At 38.7% G+C, this 22,308-nt stretch overlaps 1 protein-coding gene across 4 annotated transcripts in view; it reads right to left on the reverse strand.

The window, feature by feature from the left end:
- LOC126457669 (gamma-tubulin complex component 3-like) overlaps positions 1 to 22,308 on the reverse strand; it is a 304,002-nt gene that overhangs the window by 226,659 nt on the left and 55,035 nt on the right. For 3 of the 4 annotated variants that reach the window (XM_050094169.1, XM_050094166.1, XM_050094168.1), the window contains exons 5-6: positions 14,117 to 14,233; positions 2,149 to 2,267 (exon numbers count right to left, since the gene is read on the reverse strand). In XM_050094169.1, coding sequence (XP_049950126.1) covers positions 2,149 to 2,267; positions 14,117 to 14,233 — 236 coding nt within the window. The remainder of the gene's footprint in view (positions 1 to 2,148; positions 2,268 to 14,116; positions 14,234 to 22,308) is intronic. The other variant, XM_050094170.1, reaches the window with a different exon arrangement.

Below are 22,308 nucleotides of genomic sequence, written 5' to 3' on the forward strand. Positions count from 1 at the left end.
TTCAGAAATGAGACTCAATATACTTACAAATAAAATGCTCCTCACCTAGAATGATTATGCAATTGTAAGTTTTCTTACACGTAAGTGGTTTTGCAGAGCATGTGCACTTGCCAATTACTTATACCACTCAATAAGTAACTAGTTGAACAATTGTGTTGTCTATTTTGGTCTGAAAGTGCCATTATTCCTTTATTTGATTGAATCTGTAAGGACTTTTAAGCATTTCAGTTTTGTTATCTGCACTATTAATCAACACCTATGACAATACCCTTAATTAACAGAGCTGCGAACTGGGCTGCTATTTGTAGGCATTGCCTTTACCATCCAACAACTTTTCAGAACCAATGCCTTGTTTCCAAATGCTTATGCACGTTATTACATTTTATTAAATGATTAACTTGGTCAGAGGTGGGTGGCTGCGTTACAAATTGTGAACACTTCTGTTCTTATCTATCTTTCCACTTTTGTTCCTGCCTATCTGTCCATTGTATTCTAGATCTTTCCATGTATTTTCCAAATTTTCTAATCTTCCTATTTCTACTAAACAACTTCCACACTTATGTCAATTATTACTTCAGTCTTTTTCCCTGTGCCTTGTACCTGTCTTGATCCAAAGTTTATAAGAACTTTTTTCCCCACTATATCAATATAACTTCCCCTTTTTGTTCATGATTTCCAACCTTGTGGTTTTTCTTAATTTTCATAAGCAAACAAAGTCATAAGGCATGCATCAAAGTATTTTCCTTTCCTTGGAAATATTTACATAACAGAAAATAACCAACTCAAACACTTCACCCCAGCCAACAACACACATTACAACATGGGAGATTGTACACATGTAGTAAATTTCAATGCATACCTTGGCCAGTATCTTTCAAGAATGTGAATTGATAGGTGCCAGTAGCATTTGAACGGAGAAAAAAAGCAAATGGCACTCATAATTTTGCACATGTATCTTGCATACTACAAATATTTCACTGCATTACACCATTTGTGGACAGAAATACAAATGAGGAGCTCTTACTTAAGAGGAAGAGCCTGAACTCTGTTTGTGTTGCAGGGCCCACTAACCTACCGACTTACGTTACAATACATGTCGTAAAATGTGTTTTTATTCTTTATAAAGCTCTGTGGTGGTCATTCTAACACAGCGATAACACAGCTTGCATATAACACCACCAATGGCACCAGGTTTATGCAGTCTAAGGATTTAGTAATGATGAGGTAAAGTATGTTTTGACAAAAGTGCGCAAGATAAATATTTTAATGTTATTTCTTCATGCTTGTGGCTGAAATGCTGGAAATCACAAGGATATGAATAATGAGTACCTCAGGCAAGTGCTACCAATAATCAGTGTTGCTCTGTTCATTAGATTTTACATTTAGATGTCTGTGTGGTTGAAAGTGTGAATGTGTGTACTTCTGCTGAAAAAGACCTAATGCTGAAAAGCCAGTGTGAATGCTGTTTTCTGTTATGTGTTCCTAAGCTCCATGCATCAATCTGCTATCAATGAGTGGTTGCCGTACATATTATTCCATCCAGGAATTTTCAATATTTTTGTAGACACTGCTTTCTAAGGAGTATTACACATGTTATTTTGCCGTTAACTGCTAGCACTTTACATGTGTCACACCCATGTTTCAAAGAATATTATCACTCTATTCATAAACCTGCAAATTTGTGCCCTTGCATTAGTTATAAACAAAACTTTTGAATGAAAAGGTTTCCAGTGGACTCTATAATGGAACTAAGAGACTGGAGTGCAACAGGTACTGAAAAAAAACTGCAGTGTTTTGTGTTGATTGATGCAAATTCAGTACTGCATCAGAAAATGAAGACCTGCATTCAGGTTACTAGAAGAAGTAACACATTAAAATATTTTATTGCATTAAGACCAACATATATCTTTGCCCCACAGGATTACAGTTCTAAACAATTAACAGCTATATTTTTCACTGCATCTGTTGGTAACTCCCTCTTGTATAATGATGTCTACTACCAATCTAATGAAGACAAAATTACAAATGGTTAAGAACAATTTTCCACCAACATCCAGAAATAAACAAAACTAAAGAAATTCTTTGTGAAAATATGTAATTCCTTCGAGGTAAATGAATTCTCTAGTCACAGCTTTTGGATTAACATACCTTTGGATCTATTTTGAAGCCTTGAGAGACAGGATCCTCTATTAAGATTTTTCCTCCTATTCCTTGAAAGCAATATATCAGTTCTTGGATCAAGACAGTTTCTGATACTGACATCTTATCTGAAATATTACAATTGAAAAATTAAAGCAACTTTTCAAAGAATGAAACTAAACAGCCTGTAACTGAAAGAATTATGTGAAGATTCAAATATTTTTAGAAAAATAAAAACATGTTTCAGTGAACAACAAGTACAACCAAATTGATATATTCACATCATCAAACAAAACAATATAATAAATGTTAGTCCCTCTACACACATGATTGCTCACTTCAGACAAGATTTTTAATAGTTAAGATGATATATTAAGTTGTAGACAAGTAGTAAGATTGACTACGAGTTCCTAATATATAAGTTTTCACACTTCTCTGTACTTCGAGTAATACACAATCTAATATTAAACAGTGGAAGGTCGAGGATGAACGAACAGTAGCAGTCCAGTTAAATTGCCTTGGGACACTGACATTCTGTGTGTGCGTGTGTGTGTGTGTGTGTGTGTGTGTGTGTGTGTGTGTGTGTGTTTTAGAAGGACTTAGTCCAAAAGCTTTAATAATTTAGCAGTCTTTTTCAATGGGCCTGTGACACAACACCTCCTCTATGTGGTGAGTAACAATCTAGTAATAAATACGTAACACATTACTGTGTTGCCTATTCAATATTATTGTCACATCCTGTCAAGCACTGATAGAAAATTCAGTTAACATAGCACGTATAGATATAGGGCAACCACTCATGAAAGCATTCTGAAGTCCCTGAACACTGATGGGAGCATCAGTGGGATTTTCTTCAGCAATAAATGGTTAGAAGCATATAACAAGACGACAACAAGAACTTTACAAATATGGACCACACAACGTACCATATGTTATTGAAATGGAAGCTACTATTAAGCAACCAAATTCTTTTTATTAAACTTGGTTATGAATGTAAGTTGGAATCCAAATGTTGAATTCTTAGCAAATAAAACAAGCACCTCATCTATCTGCAATGTGAATATTATACAATAGTATATTGTGAGGAATCTCCAACAGCATATCTTACACACTTATGCTACAGGAAAGAAGTGTTGTGTGTTACACACATGTACATTGCACTGCCAAGAGAATGTTATCAGTTGCTTATGGAACACCAAATGATGTCCGTTCGCTATAAATTAATAAAATTATAATCTTACACTGCAGACTGAAAATATTTGAGGAAAAGCTTTTTGCTCGTATATGGGGGTGGGTGGAACTGTATTTTCTGTCACTTCTTAGCAGAGAACGTAGTAGTAGTAGTAGTAGTAGTAGTAACAATAATAATAATTAGCAAACACTTCCCAATGTTCTGCAAAATTGTATTTATTTAGTCATGACTCTCAGAAATGGTCTAGGGAGCCAAAAACTGGTTCATGGTCACAGAAATATAATTTTGCAGAATATTAGGATGTGTTTCCTACTAAATATTAAATGGAGAACCTTATCCTTCTTTCACCAGTTGGAAATATGTGAACACAGCTCTCGATAAGAGATGAAAACTTAGCGATTCTTGCCATGGCCACAGGAACATGCGTTTGGATGTCTGTGTGGTTGTGTGTGTGAATGTGTGTACTATTACTGAGCAAAGAGCTAGTGCTCAAAAGCTAGTATGAATGCTGTTTTCTGTTGGGTGTTACTGAGTTCCAGGCATTGATCTGCTCTAGGTGCAAGGTTGCCTTTCCCTTGTTTTATATATTATTACACTTACATTTTTGACACTTACTATGATTTTGAACTAATCAAATCGCTATTTCTGTAGCAGTAAACATAATCGCAAGTAGAATAATCACCAAAATCAAATAATTTAGTACAAAGAAACTGAACTATAATTTCAGCACAAACATTTTTCTTTATCCTCTACAAATCAAATTCATTTTCATGAATATCATTTTGGGTACAAATGCATAAAGTTGAACGCTCTTATCCTGGCCTAATGGAGATTTAGGCTCTAACTCAGGTATCGCTAAGGAGACTCCACAATCACTGACGTACAAGACTGCCAGTGCTAGGCAGCACTCACAAGGCACCGCAGCCAGCACTAGGAGACATTTGCAGTGAGTACAGTGGTGCCCTCAATTACGGAGCATGGCCAATATTAAGGGGCCAGCATCGGCCATTCCACTTCCTTCAAACTGTGTAGCAGTTTGTGACATCACTTGCCTGTTCGTCAAACCTGCCATGGCCACTGGACTTGGATTCTAGCTGGATTGCAACTTTGGTAGACTTTGTTATTTGCGTACAATAATTTGGCTTTAGATGTCTGGACTTTCTGGTTAATATACTGTTCTGTTTAGGGTGCTAGTGGACTTTTGACTCAGCATGAACAGTACTTACTGTACTCTGACTGTGTTTGTGAATAAAACAGAGTATTCACCTATTCAGTGTCGAAAACATCAGTGCTGATGGAGACTCCAGTTAGAGCATCAACTGGATTTAAACTCTGCTCTATGTCTGCAACAGCGGACTTAGAAATCTTGAAGTTGTGGCATCTGCAATGGCAGCAACAGACTGAGCAACACACACAAGACCATTCCCTACAACAATCTATTAGAATCTACTAACACATCAGGCCACCCCTCCAGTGCAGCAACCTCCAAACCTGACCAAGAAGAAGATTGGCACAGATTCCATCACAGATATCTCCTCCACTCTCAGGTTGTTATTCAGTGCAGTTGTTTCCAGCTAATAATCTCAAGTAGCTCTTTATCCTTAATATATTGTATCCTCTTCTAGAATCTAAGAGATATTATCTTTTACAGTAATTTGTAATAAGTTGTCTTCCTATTATGAGAAAAAGTGTCCTCTGGTTGCTGTTATGCTCTAATTTTGCAGCGTCACAAGCAATTCTGTCAAACTTATGTGGCTTGGGTGGCAGATTTGAAAGATCTCTCTCAAAAGTATCGCTTTATTTGTGACAATCTCGACTGTAAACAGTTGTATTCAGAATCTTTAGCATGTGAAATCGTAATTCATTATGCTCCAGACAAGGAAGTAGCACTGCAAGCCTTCAAGTTGGACAACGTCATCCTAAATGAAGTTCTTGCAATCTTTAATGCTTATGAAATTTCCACGTTTGCACACCATTCCCTCAATGAACAGTATGTGTCTTCTATGTCTTAACTTTCCCAATCCTGTAAAATTGATTGTATGTCGACAGATAGGCCTTCAGACAGTGATCCCTCAGAATGTTTGTCAAACGGATCGTAGTATAGCATATTTTTCTGTTGGCAGAAAAATTTTAAGCATGCTGACCACATGACGTGTGATAAAGTAATGAGAATTTCTCTTTTCTTCTTAAAGAATCTTTATTTATCAACATCAACTTTGTCCCCTTCGAAGTTATCCCCTTCAGATACAATATACTTGTGCCAGCACTTTTTCCTTCTGCGAATCTGTTTTTATCTCATCAATGGTGGCAAAAAAATACCCTTTCATGTTTCTCCTCAGCCTCAGGAATGGAAAGAAGTCACAGGAGGCCATGACCGGTAAATGCTGTGGTTGGTGCAATGTAACGCTTTATTTTTTCCGAAAAAATCACCAATAAGCACTCAGATGTGTGCGTGAGCATAATTGTGATGCAATTTCGACAAGTGGTTTCGCTACAATTCTGGTTATTTTCTTTGGATTTGCTTCACAAAAACAGTACATAATTCCATTGACCATTCGACCATAAGACAGGAACTCGTGATGCGTTATCCCATTTTATTCAAAGAAAACAGTGAGAAGAACCTTCACAGGTGATCGAATTTGTTGAATATTTTTTGGTCTTGGCTCTTCAGGCAGTTTCCAATAGAACAGTTGGACCTTGCTGTCGATGTTAAATCTGTTACAACCTTTTTTTTTTTTAGAAGTTTGTGATCATTGTTGATTTCATTCAGCAATTTCTGAGCGATGTCTACACAATAGAGTTTTGGGTCAAAATTCAAAAATTTTGGAATAAACCTTGCAGCTGCACGTTTCAAGCCCAAAACATCCAAAAAATTGCTTGGCATTAGCCAAAGACATGCTGATATCAGCAACTTCTCTGCGATTTGCTGGAACTATTTTCCTTACTTCTTCCACATCGCTATCAGGAATTGATGCGCTGGGGTGTCCAGGGCAGTCGTTGTCAACCATGTCTCAACCTCTTTGAAACATTTATGTCACTCATTAACTCTCATCTTACTCACAGAAGATTCGTCAAAGGACACAGTCATTCCATGTATTCCAATTTTCAAGCAAAATATAATGCAGACTCTCTGATCCATCTTCTTCGAAAGAAAAATTCAGTGAGCACTCAAAACCACATGCAACCTTTCCAACCACCAACAATAAACTTAATATTCAAAATAGATGAAGATGCAATCACTCATCAGGGACAAGTGTACTAACAAGACAAAACAAAATTAAAAATTAGATATATAAATCCCACAATATTAACCCTTTTAGTGCCAAATACCATCTGATCGTGATCCAGATTTTCGGCGAAAAATGCCAGTAACGATCTGATCGTGATGCCTTTCTCATTCATTTTTTCCGCGCTTGATGGCAAAGTTTTTAGTATTTCCTAGCGAATGAGAAAGGCATCACGATCAGATCGTTACTGGCATTTTTCGCCGAAAATCTGGATCACGATCAGATCGTATTTGGCACTAAAAGGGTTAAAATATTCCCATTGCTTTTATGATCACACATCTTATAGTGCAGTGCCATTAAATAGTATATAAAATAATGAGTGGCAATACAGTTCCCAGAGAGGTAGGTCTACAAAAGATGTAATTAACCAACCTGTAAAACATGTTCATTCATCAATATGAATGTATATTGTATGCTGTTGGAATAATGGTGGGTATTTATGGACCCTTCAACAACCAATTTGTAGAGGCCTTCACTTTTATCCCATTTGTAAGAGGCTGAATGTCACCAGTTACTACAATGTTGTCTAAAGCACATTGTCACTTGATGTCACTGCTTCTAAAAGAATTACAAAGAAATGATCCTAGCACACTGTTTGTGGGCCAGTATCCTGAAATGAACATGCTTGTGATAGAAGATTGAGTTGGAGAAGGCAAGAGCAATATCAGCAATACAATACCTAACTAAAAAAGAAGTAAAAATTCTCTGAGTGGGGAAGTCACAAGCCAAAGAATTGCACAGCGATTCTGTGGAGAGGTCTGAAGATTACGAGACAAGGATGGACAAATGTCTTGTAGAAATTATCAGAATGCAAGTAGATGCACTTGAAAACAAACGAGGAATGTGTACACAAAATATTGGAGAATGCGGATAGGATTCAGGTCATTGGCAAGAAACTGAAAAACAGCCAAAAATGCAGTCACAGCTGAAATTTATAACAAACGGAACAACTACTCTACTGTTACCAGTCAAAGTTTATTTATCTCCAAGATGCGTTCCAAAGGTTTAAACCTCCATCATCAGGCGGATTTACACTTGTACATGACATACGTGTGTGTTGTGTTACAATTTTGGGGAACTTGTGACACTGTGTTCAGTGGTCACAGGTTCCTTTCACTGCCGTAGCACATCAAATGTAAACTGTCATATTTTGTAAACAAAAAAATCTTTGTTTACAAACTATTACAGTTTACGTGTGATGGAGATAAAGAAACACTGACTGGTAACAGTAAACTTGTTTCATTTGCTATCAGTAACAGTCACGGTAAAGCCTAGTCTAAAATATTTGCATTTAAAATGAAATGGACAATACAAAATGAAATGTCAGTGAACTTAAACCCAAGCGAAAGAAAAAGGCGTCACAACACTCCAAAGTCTGTGACTTCACAATACCAAGTATCTGATCTGAACTAAATCAGTTGAGGTTTTAAGCAGGCAATAACACAAATGGAGAAAATATTGCAAGAACTACCATTTGTACAGAAGTCGGACAACTTGTGACAACGAACATTCTGGAAGACAATATCTCAGGCCAGGAGGTATGAAGCAAACCCAATGGTTTTCATAAAATATTTCCAGTGTGTACTGCCACAAAACTGGAGAGAAAATAAAAGATCAGATTTGTCAGAGATTATACGCAACAAGATGCCACATTATGGGCAACAGGAGCTGACACATGTCTAATTTGAGCATGCATTCCTATCGAAATATAGATCATACGACATGCATGAGAAAGTGCAAAAAAGTTTTCAAATCAAAACCATACAACAGGGAAGGCATGCTTTGTAGATATATTAAAAGGTAACGTCCTGGCAGATTAAAACCGTGTGCCGGACCGAGACTCGAACTCGGGACCTTTGCCTTTCGCGGGCAAGTGCTCTACCAACTGAGCTACCCAAGCACTACGCGTGCCCCGTCCTCACAGCTTTACTTCTGCCAGTACCTCATCTCCTACCTTCCAAACTTCACAGAAGCTCTCCTGCATACCTTGCAGAACTAGCACTCCTGAAGAAAAGGATATTGCGGAGACATGGCTTAGCTGCAGCCTGGGGGATGTTTCCAGAAAGATATTTCCACTCTGCAGCGGAGTGTGCGCTGATATGAAACTTCCTGGCTGATTAAAACTGTATTCCGGACTGAGACTCGAACTTGGGACCTTTGCCTTTCGCGGGCAAGTGCTCTATCAACTGAGCTACCCAAGTACGACTCACGACCTGTCCTCACAGCTTTAATTCCGCCAGCACCTCGTCTCCTACTTTCAAAACTTCACAGATGCTCTCCTGCATGCAGGATACAGATACAAGAATCTCAAACAAATTATTGCATTTTCAACTGGGATGATGGTCTCTATATCTTGAATAGTGCAGTTTAGAGGTTGTTTACATTAGAGGAGGGCAGAATATAGTTAACAGATGCACCGAAAAGTTCACCAGAAATATCTATCACAGACAAGCAAGTGCTGACATTGGATTTTGTTGATGAGGGATGGAAAATACCACATATATATTTTTGATGTGTGCAAAAAAGTCAGTCAGGTGAAAGATGCATGTACTGACTGGTTTCGGGTGAAGGATCAGCTAAACTATGAGTTGAACAGCAAGCTCAATGTGCATCACTTTATAAGACAAAGCTTGAAACAATTGAATAACTAGCATGCACACCTAAGCATATTGAGAATAAATATATTTTCGAACACTGGTACTTCCATAACATGTGGAGAAGTACCGATACATGTCTTAAAAGATTGTTTACAATGCTAGAACATGAAGGCAAGTTATAAATGCAAGAATGTATGTCTACAACCTATTTTATGGGCTACGCACTACACAAATTAATGTTATAGAAAACAAGGATCAAAACAGATGGATGAAACCTTTTCTAAAACATAACTGTGCTTAACTACCACTCAAAGAAAGGGAAAGAATAGCTGTCACCAGTCTAACAAAACAAGTGCAGGAAGAGAAGTATTTAGAGGGAAAAATGTCACGCAACTACAATAATGATGTAATAGTTGGAGATCAAATTATTTTACACACTCAAAGAAAGTCAAATAAGCTTTTATGAAGATGGGAAATGTACACAAGACTGTATAGGATTACTTGTGGACCGCATGCTTGAGAATTTTTGTTATGTTATGGGTCATTCCGTGTCAAGTGTCCCAGCTCCATCTTCAATTTTGATTATATTTGTACAATATGTACATGAGGGCCCAGCATAAACTTATGCAAAGTTTCAGGTTCACCTGTAACTTGGTTGACATGCTGGAGCCGCTTTTGTGAAGATCACTTTTACAAAGACCAGAAATCTTCAAGTTTGGCATTCCACTGTTCCTAATGTAAAAGAGCTAGACTCTTGCTTCTGGGTATAGTGGTACAACTTTTTGTGCTCTATACACAAATGATGGAAACAGAGTTCAGAAAGCAATGCATTTGGCATAATCTCAGTTCAAAGTGGGCAAACAAATCATGTCGCGTGCAATGCGTCCCATACTTTAACGAGGCATAAGTAGTGGAGAAAGAGCACTATGGACCTGGTCTTTTGCCAATTACTGTCTGTCTGAGTGTTTAGTATATCACAAATTTGGGTCTGGCTTATGTGTTTATTTACTGTGCTACTATCCTGTAAATTTGCTAAAAAACATGAATGTATCAAAATATACCCATGTTCAAAGCCATGGGTCTCAAAGTGGACACCTACCACATTACATTCATTAACACCATTCAACATTTCATTCTATTAGAAAAACTTATTTTCATTTTGGTGTCTCTTTGGGTAAGGTGCAAAAATTGCACCTAAACTTTTGAATTTTTTTGTAATTCAAGAAAAATCCTTTCATTGGTCCATCTGGTAGCCCCATCGCCAATGGGCCATGCCTGATAGCCATGCAAGGTCAGCCACAGGTGCCTTTTTTTTACTGCAGGTTCCCAGCCTGAATGTGGGTATCTAGCAGGTTCCCAGGCTTTGTTTGGGTCTCTTTGTGGTTTCCAAACCATAACGCAGAATTCTTTAGCTGTTAGATGCTTTAAATTTGTTGCAGATGTCCAAAACTATTGCTTCTGGCAAACTGTATTGCCACCCCATCATTGAAGCAGCTGGAACTGGTATGACTGCAATTATCTGTTGTTGTGGAATCCAGCATATGTCTCTTTTAGCTAGCCAGTGAAATGATTGACGAGCTCCACGAGGATGCATGAAATTAATCAAGGTGTTTTTTCCTTCACGTGAATGTTCACAGGTATTTCCTGTCCACCATTTTCCATCATAAACGCAAGCGACATACTGGCCAGGCTGTAGTTCAGTAATGGCAACATGCTTAGTAGCAGCTTTAGCATATCGGTTAACATTTGCTATAAAGGACATTGTATCATTTGATACTCTATGAATCTAAAGTCGCTTTTCATCAATTGGCGCAAACTGGTGATGGTTTCTTGTACTAAAGACAGTATCCATCCTCAAAACATTTTTCTTGATCAATTTTTGCTTCTTCAATAATTTATTTTGTAATATAGATAAATTCAGTGCCATGCCTCTTTTTTTTATCAGTTGGTGTTAAGATTTGGTTGTCATATGGATGCTGAAGGATAGCTCTTGCTGCTAAACGCTTAACTGTGCCCCCAATTCTGTCACATGGTGATTTCCCATGGCTCGTTCTGAAAAAAATTCCATTATGCAGTAATGCCAAAATCTTTACGATGGCAAAGATTTAGGAAGCTCTTAAAATTTTTGTACTGTGCAGCAGAACCGTCACTAAAATAATGAATATGCTTAATTTCTTTAAAAATGCACTTTAGGGATTTGATGAAGCATGTTTAAAACATGTACACTGCAACTGTGTCATGTCGAAGGCTATCACTGATTATGCAGTAGCTGACACTTTTTAGGTCTTCATTATCTTTGTAATAAATGACAAATGGATGTATTGTAGCTTGACTATTTTCCCAATGGAATCCTTGAACTGCATTTTGGACAATAAAGGGGTAATTTTCAGCAAAATCCATTAATATAATCAACTCTTCTGGCTTGAGACCTTCTTCAGTGAACTGCAATTGCTTGCTCTAATGCTTTGCAATCTAGTGGTGAGTAGAAAGGGCCAAAAGTTTTGTAACTAATAGTTCTATGAATTCATCAACTTTCATTTCTCTAGTTTGAAGTGCATCTCTGCCAGTATTAGTCCACTGTTTGAACTGAATTGTATCCTCGGGATCAATATCTGCAAAAGCGCTTTTCAAATATTTCTTTAGAGCTTCTGTTCCTGAATATACTTCACAGTGATGAAGCATGCAATCCTTCATTTCCAAATTACAGATAATTTTTCTCATTAATATTTTGAAATACATTAACTTGATCTTGTTTTTCCATTTTAGCAACACCTTGATATGCTTCAGGCACTAATATCAAATTGTTGAGTCCTAAGTAAAGAAAAGAAATAAAATTAATAAGCAATTAGCTTCATAAAAATTATGTAGCAGTCTCTAGTACAGTTAAATGGTTAAATTTAGCAAGGAATCTGTCACAAACAGGTTTAAAATCACCAAATAAATACCAAAATGAATATTTAAACACTGCAGACATAATCAACAAAACTTCAAATTGAAGCCGCAATTTTTTCGCCTTACCCAAAGTGACACCAAAATGAAAATAAGTTTTTCAGTAGAATGGAATGTGCTCTGTTGAATGGTGTTAATGAATGTAATGTGGTAGGTGTCCATCTTGAGACACATGACTTTGAACACAGGTATATTTTGATACATTCATGTTTTTTAGCAAATTTACAGAATAGTAGCACAGTAAATAAACACACAAGCCAGGCCCAAATTTGTGATATACTAAACACTCAGACAGACAGTAATTGGCAAAAGACCAGGTCCATAGCGCACTTTCTCCACTACTTATGCCTCGTTAAAGTATGGGACGCATTGCTCGTGACATGATTTGTTGCCCACTTTGAACTGAGATTATGCCAAATGCTCTGAACTCTGCTTCCATCATTTGTGTGTAGAGCACAAAAAGTTGTACCACTATACCCAGAAGCAAGAGTCTAGCTCTTTCACAATAGAAACAGTGGAATGCCAAACTTGAATATTTTTTCACAACTTTTTGGTCTTGGTAAAAGTGGTCTTCACAGAAGTGGTTCTAGCATCTCAACCAAGTTACGGGTGAGCCTGAAACTGTGCATAAGTTCATGTAGGGGCCTAAGGTACATCATGTACAAAATTCATCAAAACTGAAGACGGTTGAACTGGAAGCCCTAGGACACTTCATGTGGAAAGGCCCTTATCCAACTTTAGGATGTATTGAGGAACTTATCAAGATCTGAAATGTTCTTATGGCAAACAAAAACAGTGGGTAAACAATGTTATTCTTGCGTATATTATAAATTGTTGATGATCATTTCTTGAAATGTGTTACTATTGTGCGACATACTTATTAATATATCTGAACAGACAGTCGGCTATGATTACATAGTTAACATGTCTGACTGGGATTTTAGTTCAAGGGTTGCTTAGGCAAAATATGTGTTGCGTTTAGGAGAACAAATGAGAGATCTTTTAGTTGTTTATGCATAGTACTACTGTCTGTCTTGGAAGGGTTTAGCAAATACTTGTAACAATCCAGCGGTTGCTTTTATCAATGACTGAAATAGACTGGAAGTAGGCTTATTTTCTGTCTGCCGATCACTGTTTATTTCAAAATGAGCAGTTTCAAGCAATATTCTCATTTACTGATCATAAGTCATAGCTACAGAGTAACCTGTTCTAATGGAACTGTCAGTTCATAGCCAAATGACTGAAATCTTTTCTAAAATGTGCAACTTTCTCCTCCAAATGCCAAAATATTTGCTGCCTCCCCTAGATAGGGATGAATGACCATCACAATAAAATAAGGAAAATTAGAACTTGTACAACCTTCCACACATACATTCTGCTTTAATTGGACTCCACAGTATTTGCCAATTTTCACAATCAGAGGTTGCCCTGAAGACTATAAAGATGATACTTGGTTATAACAGCGATAATCTGATCTGAATAATCCTCAGCTTATTTGTTTGTCATCATTCAGTAACTGCGTCTGAACACTTCTTCTATATGCAACAAGTACTTTTTCACTGCATACAATTATGATCAGGGGGGAATATATGGCACTTAGAAAAAGAGCTTCCACCATGACATCATAAGTTCCTATAGCCTTGGATTTTTGCAGTCAAATATTATTTAGAGAGATTTAATACACGTAATTTTGTGAAGAATGAAGTTACTATGTTCTGACAATTTGAAAAAAGACTGCACTCATCATAGCTATAGTGTTTCTACCCTTCAGATAGTATGCATTAGCAGTTTTAAATCTCCCCACTATGTTTCATTATCAGATTTGTTTGTCTGCCTGTAAAGGAGGGATGACATGATAAGGTTTGGAAAATTAATAAAGACTTAAGCAATCAATACATAACCATTAGGAGACTTAAGGACCCAACACTGCTTATGAGCACATACATACTTACAGGGGTTTCTGGACGGTGGTGGTACAGGCATTACTACTGGACACCCATTTAGGTGAGCAATGGTTCCTTGTGGCAAGTCATGAGCATATGAAATGGCTCTGGATGAATGGTAAGCATCTATGGAATAACATTTGTTTAGTGCACTTAGTAAGCAAAACATTTACAGAAATTTCACATACAACAAACAACAGGAATACCATTGGGAAAAAAAGTTTTGCACCACTCTCAAGACCTGTTTAACTTTTTCATTTGAGAACATTTTTCTAATTTTTTTTACCATGAGAAATTACTATCTAGGCCACACGAAAAAGTTACTAAAGTTACTTAGAATCGATATTGGTGTTACAACGGTCTCCGCTAACCGATCTAACCGATGTCGTTTTGTTTTATAATGGAAGACCCTCGGTTGAAATTTCTAATTCCCAACAAGTGCCAAACGTACGGAGAGATAATATATCTTGGGGACTTTGCCACTGAAACGGAGCTACACTTCACCATGAACTACAGATAAGGTGTTGCGTCACATAGATATTCTGTTGGTTCTATGCCCACACAAGTTTGCTGAAAGGCAAGTGGTGCAAAACTTTTTTGGAGAAGTTTATGTACTGAATACTTTTCATGCATTAAAAATTATGCGAGTTAGTTAAGATGTTGCTGCCCAAGCCTATCCCTCTCCTTGATTGCAATTATAATGAAATCATCCAGTGTGTGACAAGGGTTCATACAACAACTCACTGCAAGTTTCTACTTGCACCAAGGATGCTCAGTTGAGTTTGTCAGGTATCACAGGCCTTTGTTTTGTTGGTATCTGTCTCCTGGAGGAAGTAGTTCACAAGACAGGCTCTATCTCCTTTTTAATTATTGCCTGAAGAAAGATGAACTCTTTGCTGAGAATTTTACTGTAGAACTGACCAGTTAATTGAAGGATCTTGTACTCCACTGACCCGTAAGTACATTTGGTGGCAGTGAGCAGCTTCTGACATTCATAATAAAAAGGATTTGAATATAAATGGTAATTACACCCGTGCTCTTCCGAGCAGTATGGTGTGTGTGTGTGTGTGTGTGTGGGGGGGGGGGGGGGGGGGGGGGGGGGGTGTTGAAGTGTGATGTGTCAAGGAAGAGGAGCCAACTTGTTTGTGTTGTACTCTATTCTGAAAACGGTACAGCCATGAGTGAACAAAAGGTTCCTTTGCCTGCTGTGCAATGTTTTATGATAATGTTTTTGACCCATGAAGGTGTTAAATCCTTGGACATTTTGACTTGTTTGATGGCTCGATTTGAGGATGCTGCACTGTTTATTTGGGTCAGACAATTTAAGGGTGGTCGAGAAAGTGTTGAAAATGAAGGTCATGTTCAATGCTCATGGTTAAGTCTCACAAATAGCATCATCTGTGCTGTTCGAGAGATTATTGAAGGTGCTCGCTAGTGCACTGTTGAAGAAATGGCAGCAGAAGCAGGTATCAGCATCAGTGAGTAGCTTGGCTTTAAAAAAATTAATGCACAATGTGTTCAGAAGTTGTAAATGGAACAGTAAAGGCAGGTCAGGTTGGAGATATGTGAGGCACTTCTGAATCAATTTTTGCAAGAAGGGGAGACTTTTTCGAGGCACTTCGTCACATATGGAGAGACATGGGTCCAGCATTACACTCCAGAATCCAAAAAGACGAGTAAGGAGTTGCGAAGAAAGAATAAAGCCTGCCCCGTGAAAGCGAAAACCCACCTCTTAACAGGAAAAGTTCTTGCAACTATGTTTTTTGACTGCAGAGGAGCGTAACTGATTGACTATCTTCACAAATGACACATGGTGAATGCAGCTTACTGCTGCTAGTTGTTAACCTCAGAAAATGCCTCCTACTGAAACAAAGATGAGGAATTGCATCAGAGATGTCAGTCCTCTCCGTGACAATGCTACACCTCACACTGTGTAAATTTGACAAGGGACAAATTGGAGGACCGGCACTGGGAGACCCTCGACCACCATCCCTATAGTCTATATTTGTTCTCCACTCGACTATTTTTTGCTCACATCCTTGAAAACCACTTGAAAGGTAACGATTTTAAAACAATGAAGACATCGATGAACATGTGCAAAATTAGTTGATGACATAGTTTCAAACTTTTTATTAACCAGGCATGTTCAAGCTTTCAAATCACTGAAAAAAGTCTGTAGAGCATGCAGGAGGCTGTGTAGAGATAAACTGAAGGCTTCAGTTGTGTAAATGATTAATCATAAATGTACAAAAGTAATTATCATGTATATTTGAATCGCTCTCATATGATATCAGCCAGAAATGTGACTGGCCCCTGAGACATGTACACTTTTCATGACAGTCATCAAGCATCACATAAATTCTGCACTTGTTGGTGTAGAGAACCTGATGCCATTGACTTGATTCCATTTTTGGTGTTCGCTTGCTTTTTTCCAACTTATGTATGCGTAATACACAATGTGGATAGATTGTTTCTGGTGTTGTTTGATAATGGATGCCTCAAGTCTAAATTGATTGTGTGGGATGGTTGTGTACACTCTGTGTCATCACAACCCTCCTATTGCATCCAAAAACAGCAGCATGCAGTTCTCTTCCATTCTCCGAAGAGTGTTTATGGGCCACGGTTTGTAAATAGTGGTCATCGTCTAGTGTTACTGGCATGGTTGACCATTTCGAGACAGATTTTCATTGTTTTGTGTCTCACAGTAGCAGTTGAATATTAGACTGATTTATCATCTTGCATTCCAGTTTGGTAGCCAGCTTCTGGTGCTGACAATCTGCCTTACTGTAGAGTGACAACGCATACATGGCACAATCTTGAAATAATGCTTTGAGGCCTTTGATAGAATGTACAGTGTGCAAAAGCCGTATTGTCATGTTCATGAGTAGACACACAGATCACACCTGTAAACTGCACTGCAAGGAGAGGGATAAGGCTTGGGCAGCAACATCTTAACTACCTTAATAACAATATGCCAAGGAAGATCTAAGCATGTGGAGCAACGTGGAAATGAATTTACTCAGCAGTAAATTTTGATTTTACAGATGTGTACTTTCAAACAGATTGACTTTGTTATGGTTAAGGTTTTATTTTTATTTCACAGTTTCTTAAGGTTCATTACAGCATTCCATGCTCCCCTTGGTTCTATGCCCACACAAGTTTGCTGAAAGGCAAGTGGTGCAAAACTTTTTTGGAGAAGTTTAGGTACTGAATACTTTTCATGCATTAAAAATTATGCGAGTTATTAACCATCAAATATGAAATAAGAGGTTAACAGTGGCAATCACTCAAATAATATCAGAGATACTTACTTGTACTAAATGCCACATCTAATTTGGCAATGATTCCTATTAAAAAGACAGAATATTGTTCATAGCTGTTCATGCATTTAAACAAGGAGCCTAAAAACCTGAATAAAACCGTTACTTAATAGGCCAATACAGATACACACACACACACACACACACACACACACACACACACACACACACACACACAAAAAGGAAACAAGAAAAGAAAGAAAGAAGTTTACGCAAAGCTCTAGTAGTTGATAAAATTCCAACATTTGACAACATAGAGGAAAGGGTTGGATGAAATGAAACTATTCATGTATAGTCACAGAAATTTGCACGAAAGGTTTGGAGGAACACGGCAGGTCAGCACCATACAAAGCAACAATTAACGTTAAAAGTTAACAATAGCCGAGATTTGAAAACCTGTCAAGTTAGAAATGATTAGGAATGAAGTTGGGAAAATATAAATTGGAGCAATGGTATACTAAAAGTGGAAGCACAGATAAAACAAAAATAGGTAAAAACGAATACACAATCTAGAAAATGAAATTGATGGAGGAGAAATAGCCAATGATGGCAAAAACACTACAGGTACAGATGAAGTAGGTAAATGTAAGGACTAACACATCGTATGATCCATTTTGTCTTTAGTGTAATTCTTTTTTTATTTTTCACTAATAGCAATAAAATTCACATTTCTGTTTTCAGCAAGTCAGTGTCACTGACATACTCTATTTGACACAACCTGTGAGGCACCCAGAAGACATGATCAGATGTCAATGTAATGTTGTACATGTACACACCATTTGTGGGTACATAAATGATAACAGAGCTACAGTTCTGAATAACAGGTGGAATGCCCACCAGAGTGCAAAAGTGTTGTTCATGTTTACTGTTGTTACAAGGTTTGGTTGGATAAAGAGCATCAACAGCATCAGATGTTGAATGAGCACTATGAAGGACACAAAGCTATCCCATACTCATTTTAGACAAAATTATCTGCCCGTGACAGTTTTGAAAGGGGCCTCATGGTATGCCTCAATTTTGGTCGACTGGTCGAATAATACAATGTACAGCTTTGCAGGGCAGTGAACCAATGCTGAATTTCACGGGAAAGACAGGACAGGCATACTAATAATCAAGGTTCAGGTCAGCCACATCTGACCACCACCATGTGAGAACAAGTAACGAACTCTCTGCAACATTCTACATCATCCTACACCACTGGTCAGTTATTAGTAACAACTGGACTAGGGAATTACCATGCATTGTTCCAGGGTGCCACTAGCACACCACCAATTGATGTGTTTGAAGTGGTGCTGTAAGCAGAAACAATGGACAGCTGGTGAATGGCATCGATTTGCATTCAGCACTGAACAACAGTGCTGCACTACCCCAGATGATCACCATTGGCAAGTATAGTGGCGAACTGGGATGAGGTCCCATTCTTCCAATGTTTTGGAAAAACATAGCGATGTTACTCCTGGCGTCATGGTGTAAAGAGCCATCGGGTATAACTTCGGGTCTCAGTTGATAGTGATTGGGGAACAGAGTACATCGTGGATATCCTGCATCCTCATGTGTTGCCTCTTGTGTGACAGTATTGTGGTGCCATCTTCAACAGGACAATGTTCATTAACACATGGCATTTAACCCTATAAACTGTGTGTGTGATGTTGAGGTACTCCTGTGGCCACGAAGATCACCATATCTGTTCCTCATAGAACACGTGTGGGACCAGCTCAGAAATCAACTTTGCCATAGTGCCATTATTATCCAGGATACAAAGAGCCAGTTACAATAGTTGAAGATCATCTTACCTGAGGAGTGGATCCGATGGCTTTATGACACTCTTCCTAACATAATCAGTGCATATCTAACCAGTATGATGTTGCTGCTCCTCTGACCTGTAAATGAACTCACACTGCCATGTTCTCTGTAAATGGGACTTGATTTTGTAAACTGCAAGTTTCATTTTGTTTATCCCTCCCTTCTGGATGGTTTAAGTTTTCGTCAGGGAGGGGGGCGGGGCATTTAATGTGAATATTCATTAAGAATCCCATCCGCAATTACAGAAAATAGTTCCGTATATATGAAAATAAAAAGTTTATCAGATGGGAAAAAGGGAGGGAACAACAGAGCCAGGAGTAACATTCAGCTGGGCTGGTGTCCTGTTCCACTACAGACAAGATTTGGTCCTACAGCAACAGTAAGAAGATGTCTTCTGCCAGAGAACATCTACATCTACATGACTACTCTGGAATTCACACTTACCATCTTCGCAGATATTTAATCAAACCACTTTCAGGCTATTTCTCAATTTCCATTCTAGAATTGTAAATGGGAAAAACTAATACCTAAAGCTTTTCATGCGAACTCTGATTTCTCATATTATTACAATGGCCATTTCTCCCCAGGTACATAGGTGGGAGTCAACCGAATATTTTTTCCCATTTGGAATAGAATGTTGGCGACTTAAAATTCGTGAAAACATCTCGTTGTAGTGAAAAATGTCTGTTTTAATGACAGGAACCAAAACTTGCATATCACATCCATGACACACAATCTTCTATTTCATGATAATACATAAGGAGGTGCCCTTCTTTGAAATTTTTAGGTGTCCTCAATCTTATCTGGCAAGAACCCCATACTGCACAGCAGTCTCTTTAGTAGATCTGCTGCATCTATTAAGTGTTCTGCCAATAAAATGCAGTCTTTGGTTCATCTTCCTCGCAACGTTTTCTATGTGACAGTTAGAATTTAAGTTGTTTGTTGTCTGTAATTATAATCCCTAGGAATATAGCTGAGTCAACAACATTTAACTTTGTGTTATTCATCATGCAACTGAAATTTAAAGGACTCTTTTTAGTAACCACATGGCAGATCTCTCTTTTTTTATTGTTTTGGGTCATCTGCCACTTTTTTCACCACACAGATATCTTGATCTTTTAACGACTTCACTATTTGGTGTTTGAGAGCATCAAATGAAGGACTGAAGATTAGTGTTTAACATCCCGTTGACAATGACTGGGCACAAGCTCGGATTTAGGATGGACAGGAAAGGAAATCGGCCATGCATTTTCACAGGAAGCACCCCATTATTTACCTGGACTGATTTTTGGAAATCACAAAAAACTTACATCAGGGTGGCCGGAAGGTCATTAGAACTGCTGTCTTCCCAAATGGAAGCTCAATGTGCTAACAACTGTGCTACTTGCCTCAGTAAATGACATCATCATCATCTGAAAACAATCCACAAAGACTGCTCATACTGTCTCCTAAATCATTTATACTGGTTAGGAACAGCAGAGGGCCTGTAACACTTCCTAGCGGACTGCTATCACCTCTGTTTCCCTTTATGACTTCCTATCTATTACTATGATTGTGACCTTCCCGACAGGAACCATTACGCCAGTCATATAACAGAGATGATATTCACACACACACACACACACACACACACACACACACACACACACCTACCACACCTACATTGTGCCAACACAAGACACACCGCCAGGCTTGCAGTTCAGCAGATGGACTAGAGTGAAGTTTGTATCATGTGGGTAGAGGGAGAGAGAATCGGGAAGTATGAGGAGGGTTGGGGGCATGGAGCTAGCTGCTCGGAGGGACAGGTGGCACATGCACGAGCTAGACATGTGACACACAGATACTGGAGCCAATCAGGTGCACCACATGATTTAAGATGGCATAGAGGTGTGGATTGGGAGAGGACGACAGAACAAAGGGAATGGAAACTGATTGGCTGGGGTGAGAGGGCAGTGGGTTAGCAGAGGCTGAGGGGTGAGGATAGATGATGATCCACGGCAGGAGTCGGATGCCAACAAGTTTTAAAATTTATGGAGGTGGTGGCTGGAGTGTTCATCCAGGTGTTGGACGACAAGGGTTTCAATTTTGGCAATAGGCATTACCAACAAGCTGTGCACCAGAATGAATGGTCACCACCAAGCTGTGGCCAGGAGCAAAGTTGAGCACAAGATGATAAGAGTTCAATGGCTGCTTCACAACCCATGCTACCTGGCTCCTTCCCTCCTACACCAGCTTTCCTGAGCCAAAACACATCCTTTACTCCCATAAGCCTCATGACCTCAGTTTCTGATAACCCACAGCCTCCATGTGATCTACCCAACAGTTTCCCCTTACTCTGTTCTCTCACTGCTCCCAATCAACATCTTCCAGTCATCTTTAAAGGATCCGGTGCTCATGTTTCACATGGCTAACCCATACATCCGTCACCTCTTCCCCTCCCCCATTCCTATCCTGCACACCTACTGCCCCCCTGCAAGCCACTTGCTAACCTCCCCAACGCCTCCTTCTACTTCTCACCTCCTTCTCCCTCCACCCAAACCACCCAACACAACTTCCTCGTCAATCCCAATACATCTGCCAAACTGCAAGCCTGGCCCTGTGTCCAGTGGCACAATTCAGTGTTACATGAATGTGTAGTGTCCGTTCTTCCAGACATGTCTGAAAAAACAGACACCACGCATTCACAATGAATCAACCCCTTTCAGTGCAGATGCACAATTACATTCCACCTCCTGCAGGAATCTCACAGTAGCAAGCATGGAGGACATGGAAAGAGACTGCTGATAGGGGGGGAGGGGGGGGAGTAAGGGAAAGGGAGGAACAATTGATGCCACTGCATTATGAGGAATCAGTGGTGACGATTGAAAATGTGTTCCAGACTGGGATTTGAACTTGGAATCTGCTGCTTACTAGGCAGTTGCGCCATCCGGAGACATTTCCTTTTTGTGTGTGGTGCACCTCTCGACAACTCAATGTTTCTGCTACTTGGTGGGTACTCTCTGTTACTCCTAAGCTACATATATTCTGCCAGAACTTTCCTTACTACATTACTGTATTTTTCCTATTCCATAGTGTCAT

The sequence above is a fragment of the Schistocerca serialis genome, chromosome 2 (genome assembly GCF_023864345.2).
Source record: "Schistocerca serialis cubense isolate TAMUIC-IGC-003099 chromosome 2, iqSchSeri2.2, whole genome shotgun sequence".
Taxonomy (NCBI): Eukaryota; Metazoa; Arthropoda; class Insecta; order Orthoptera; family Acrididae; genus Schistocerca; species Schistocerca serialis.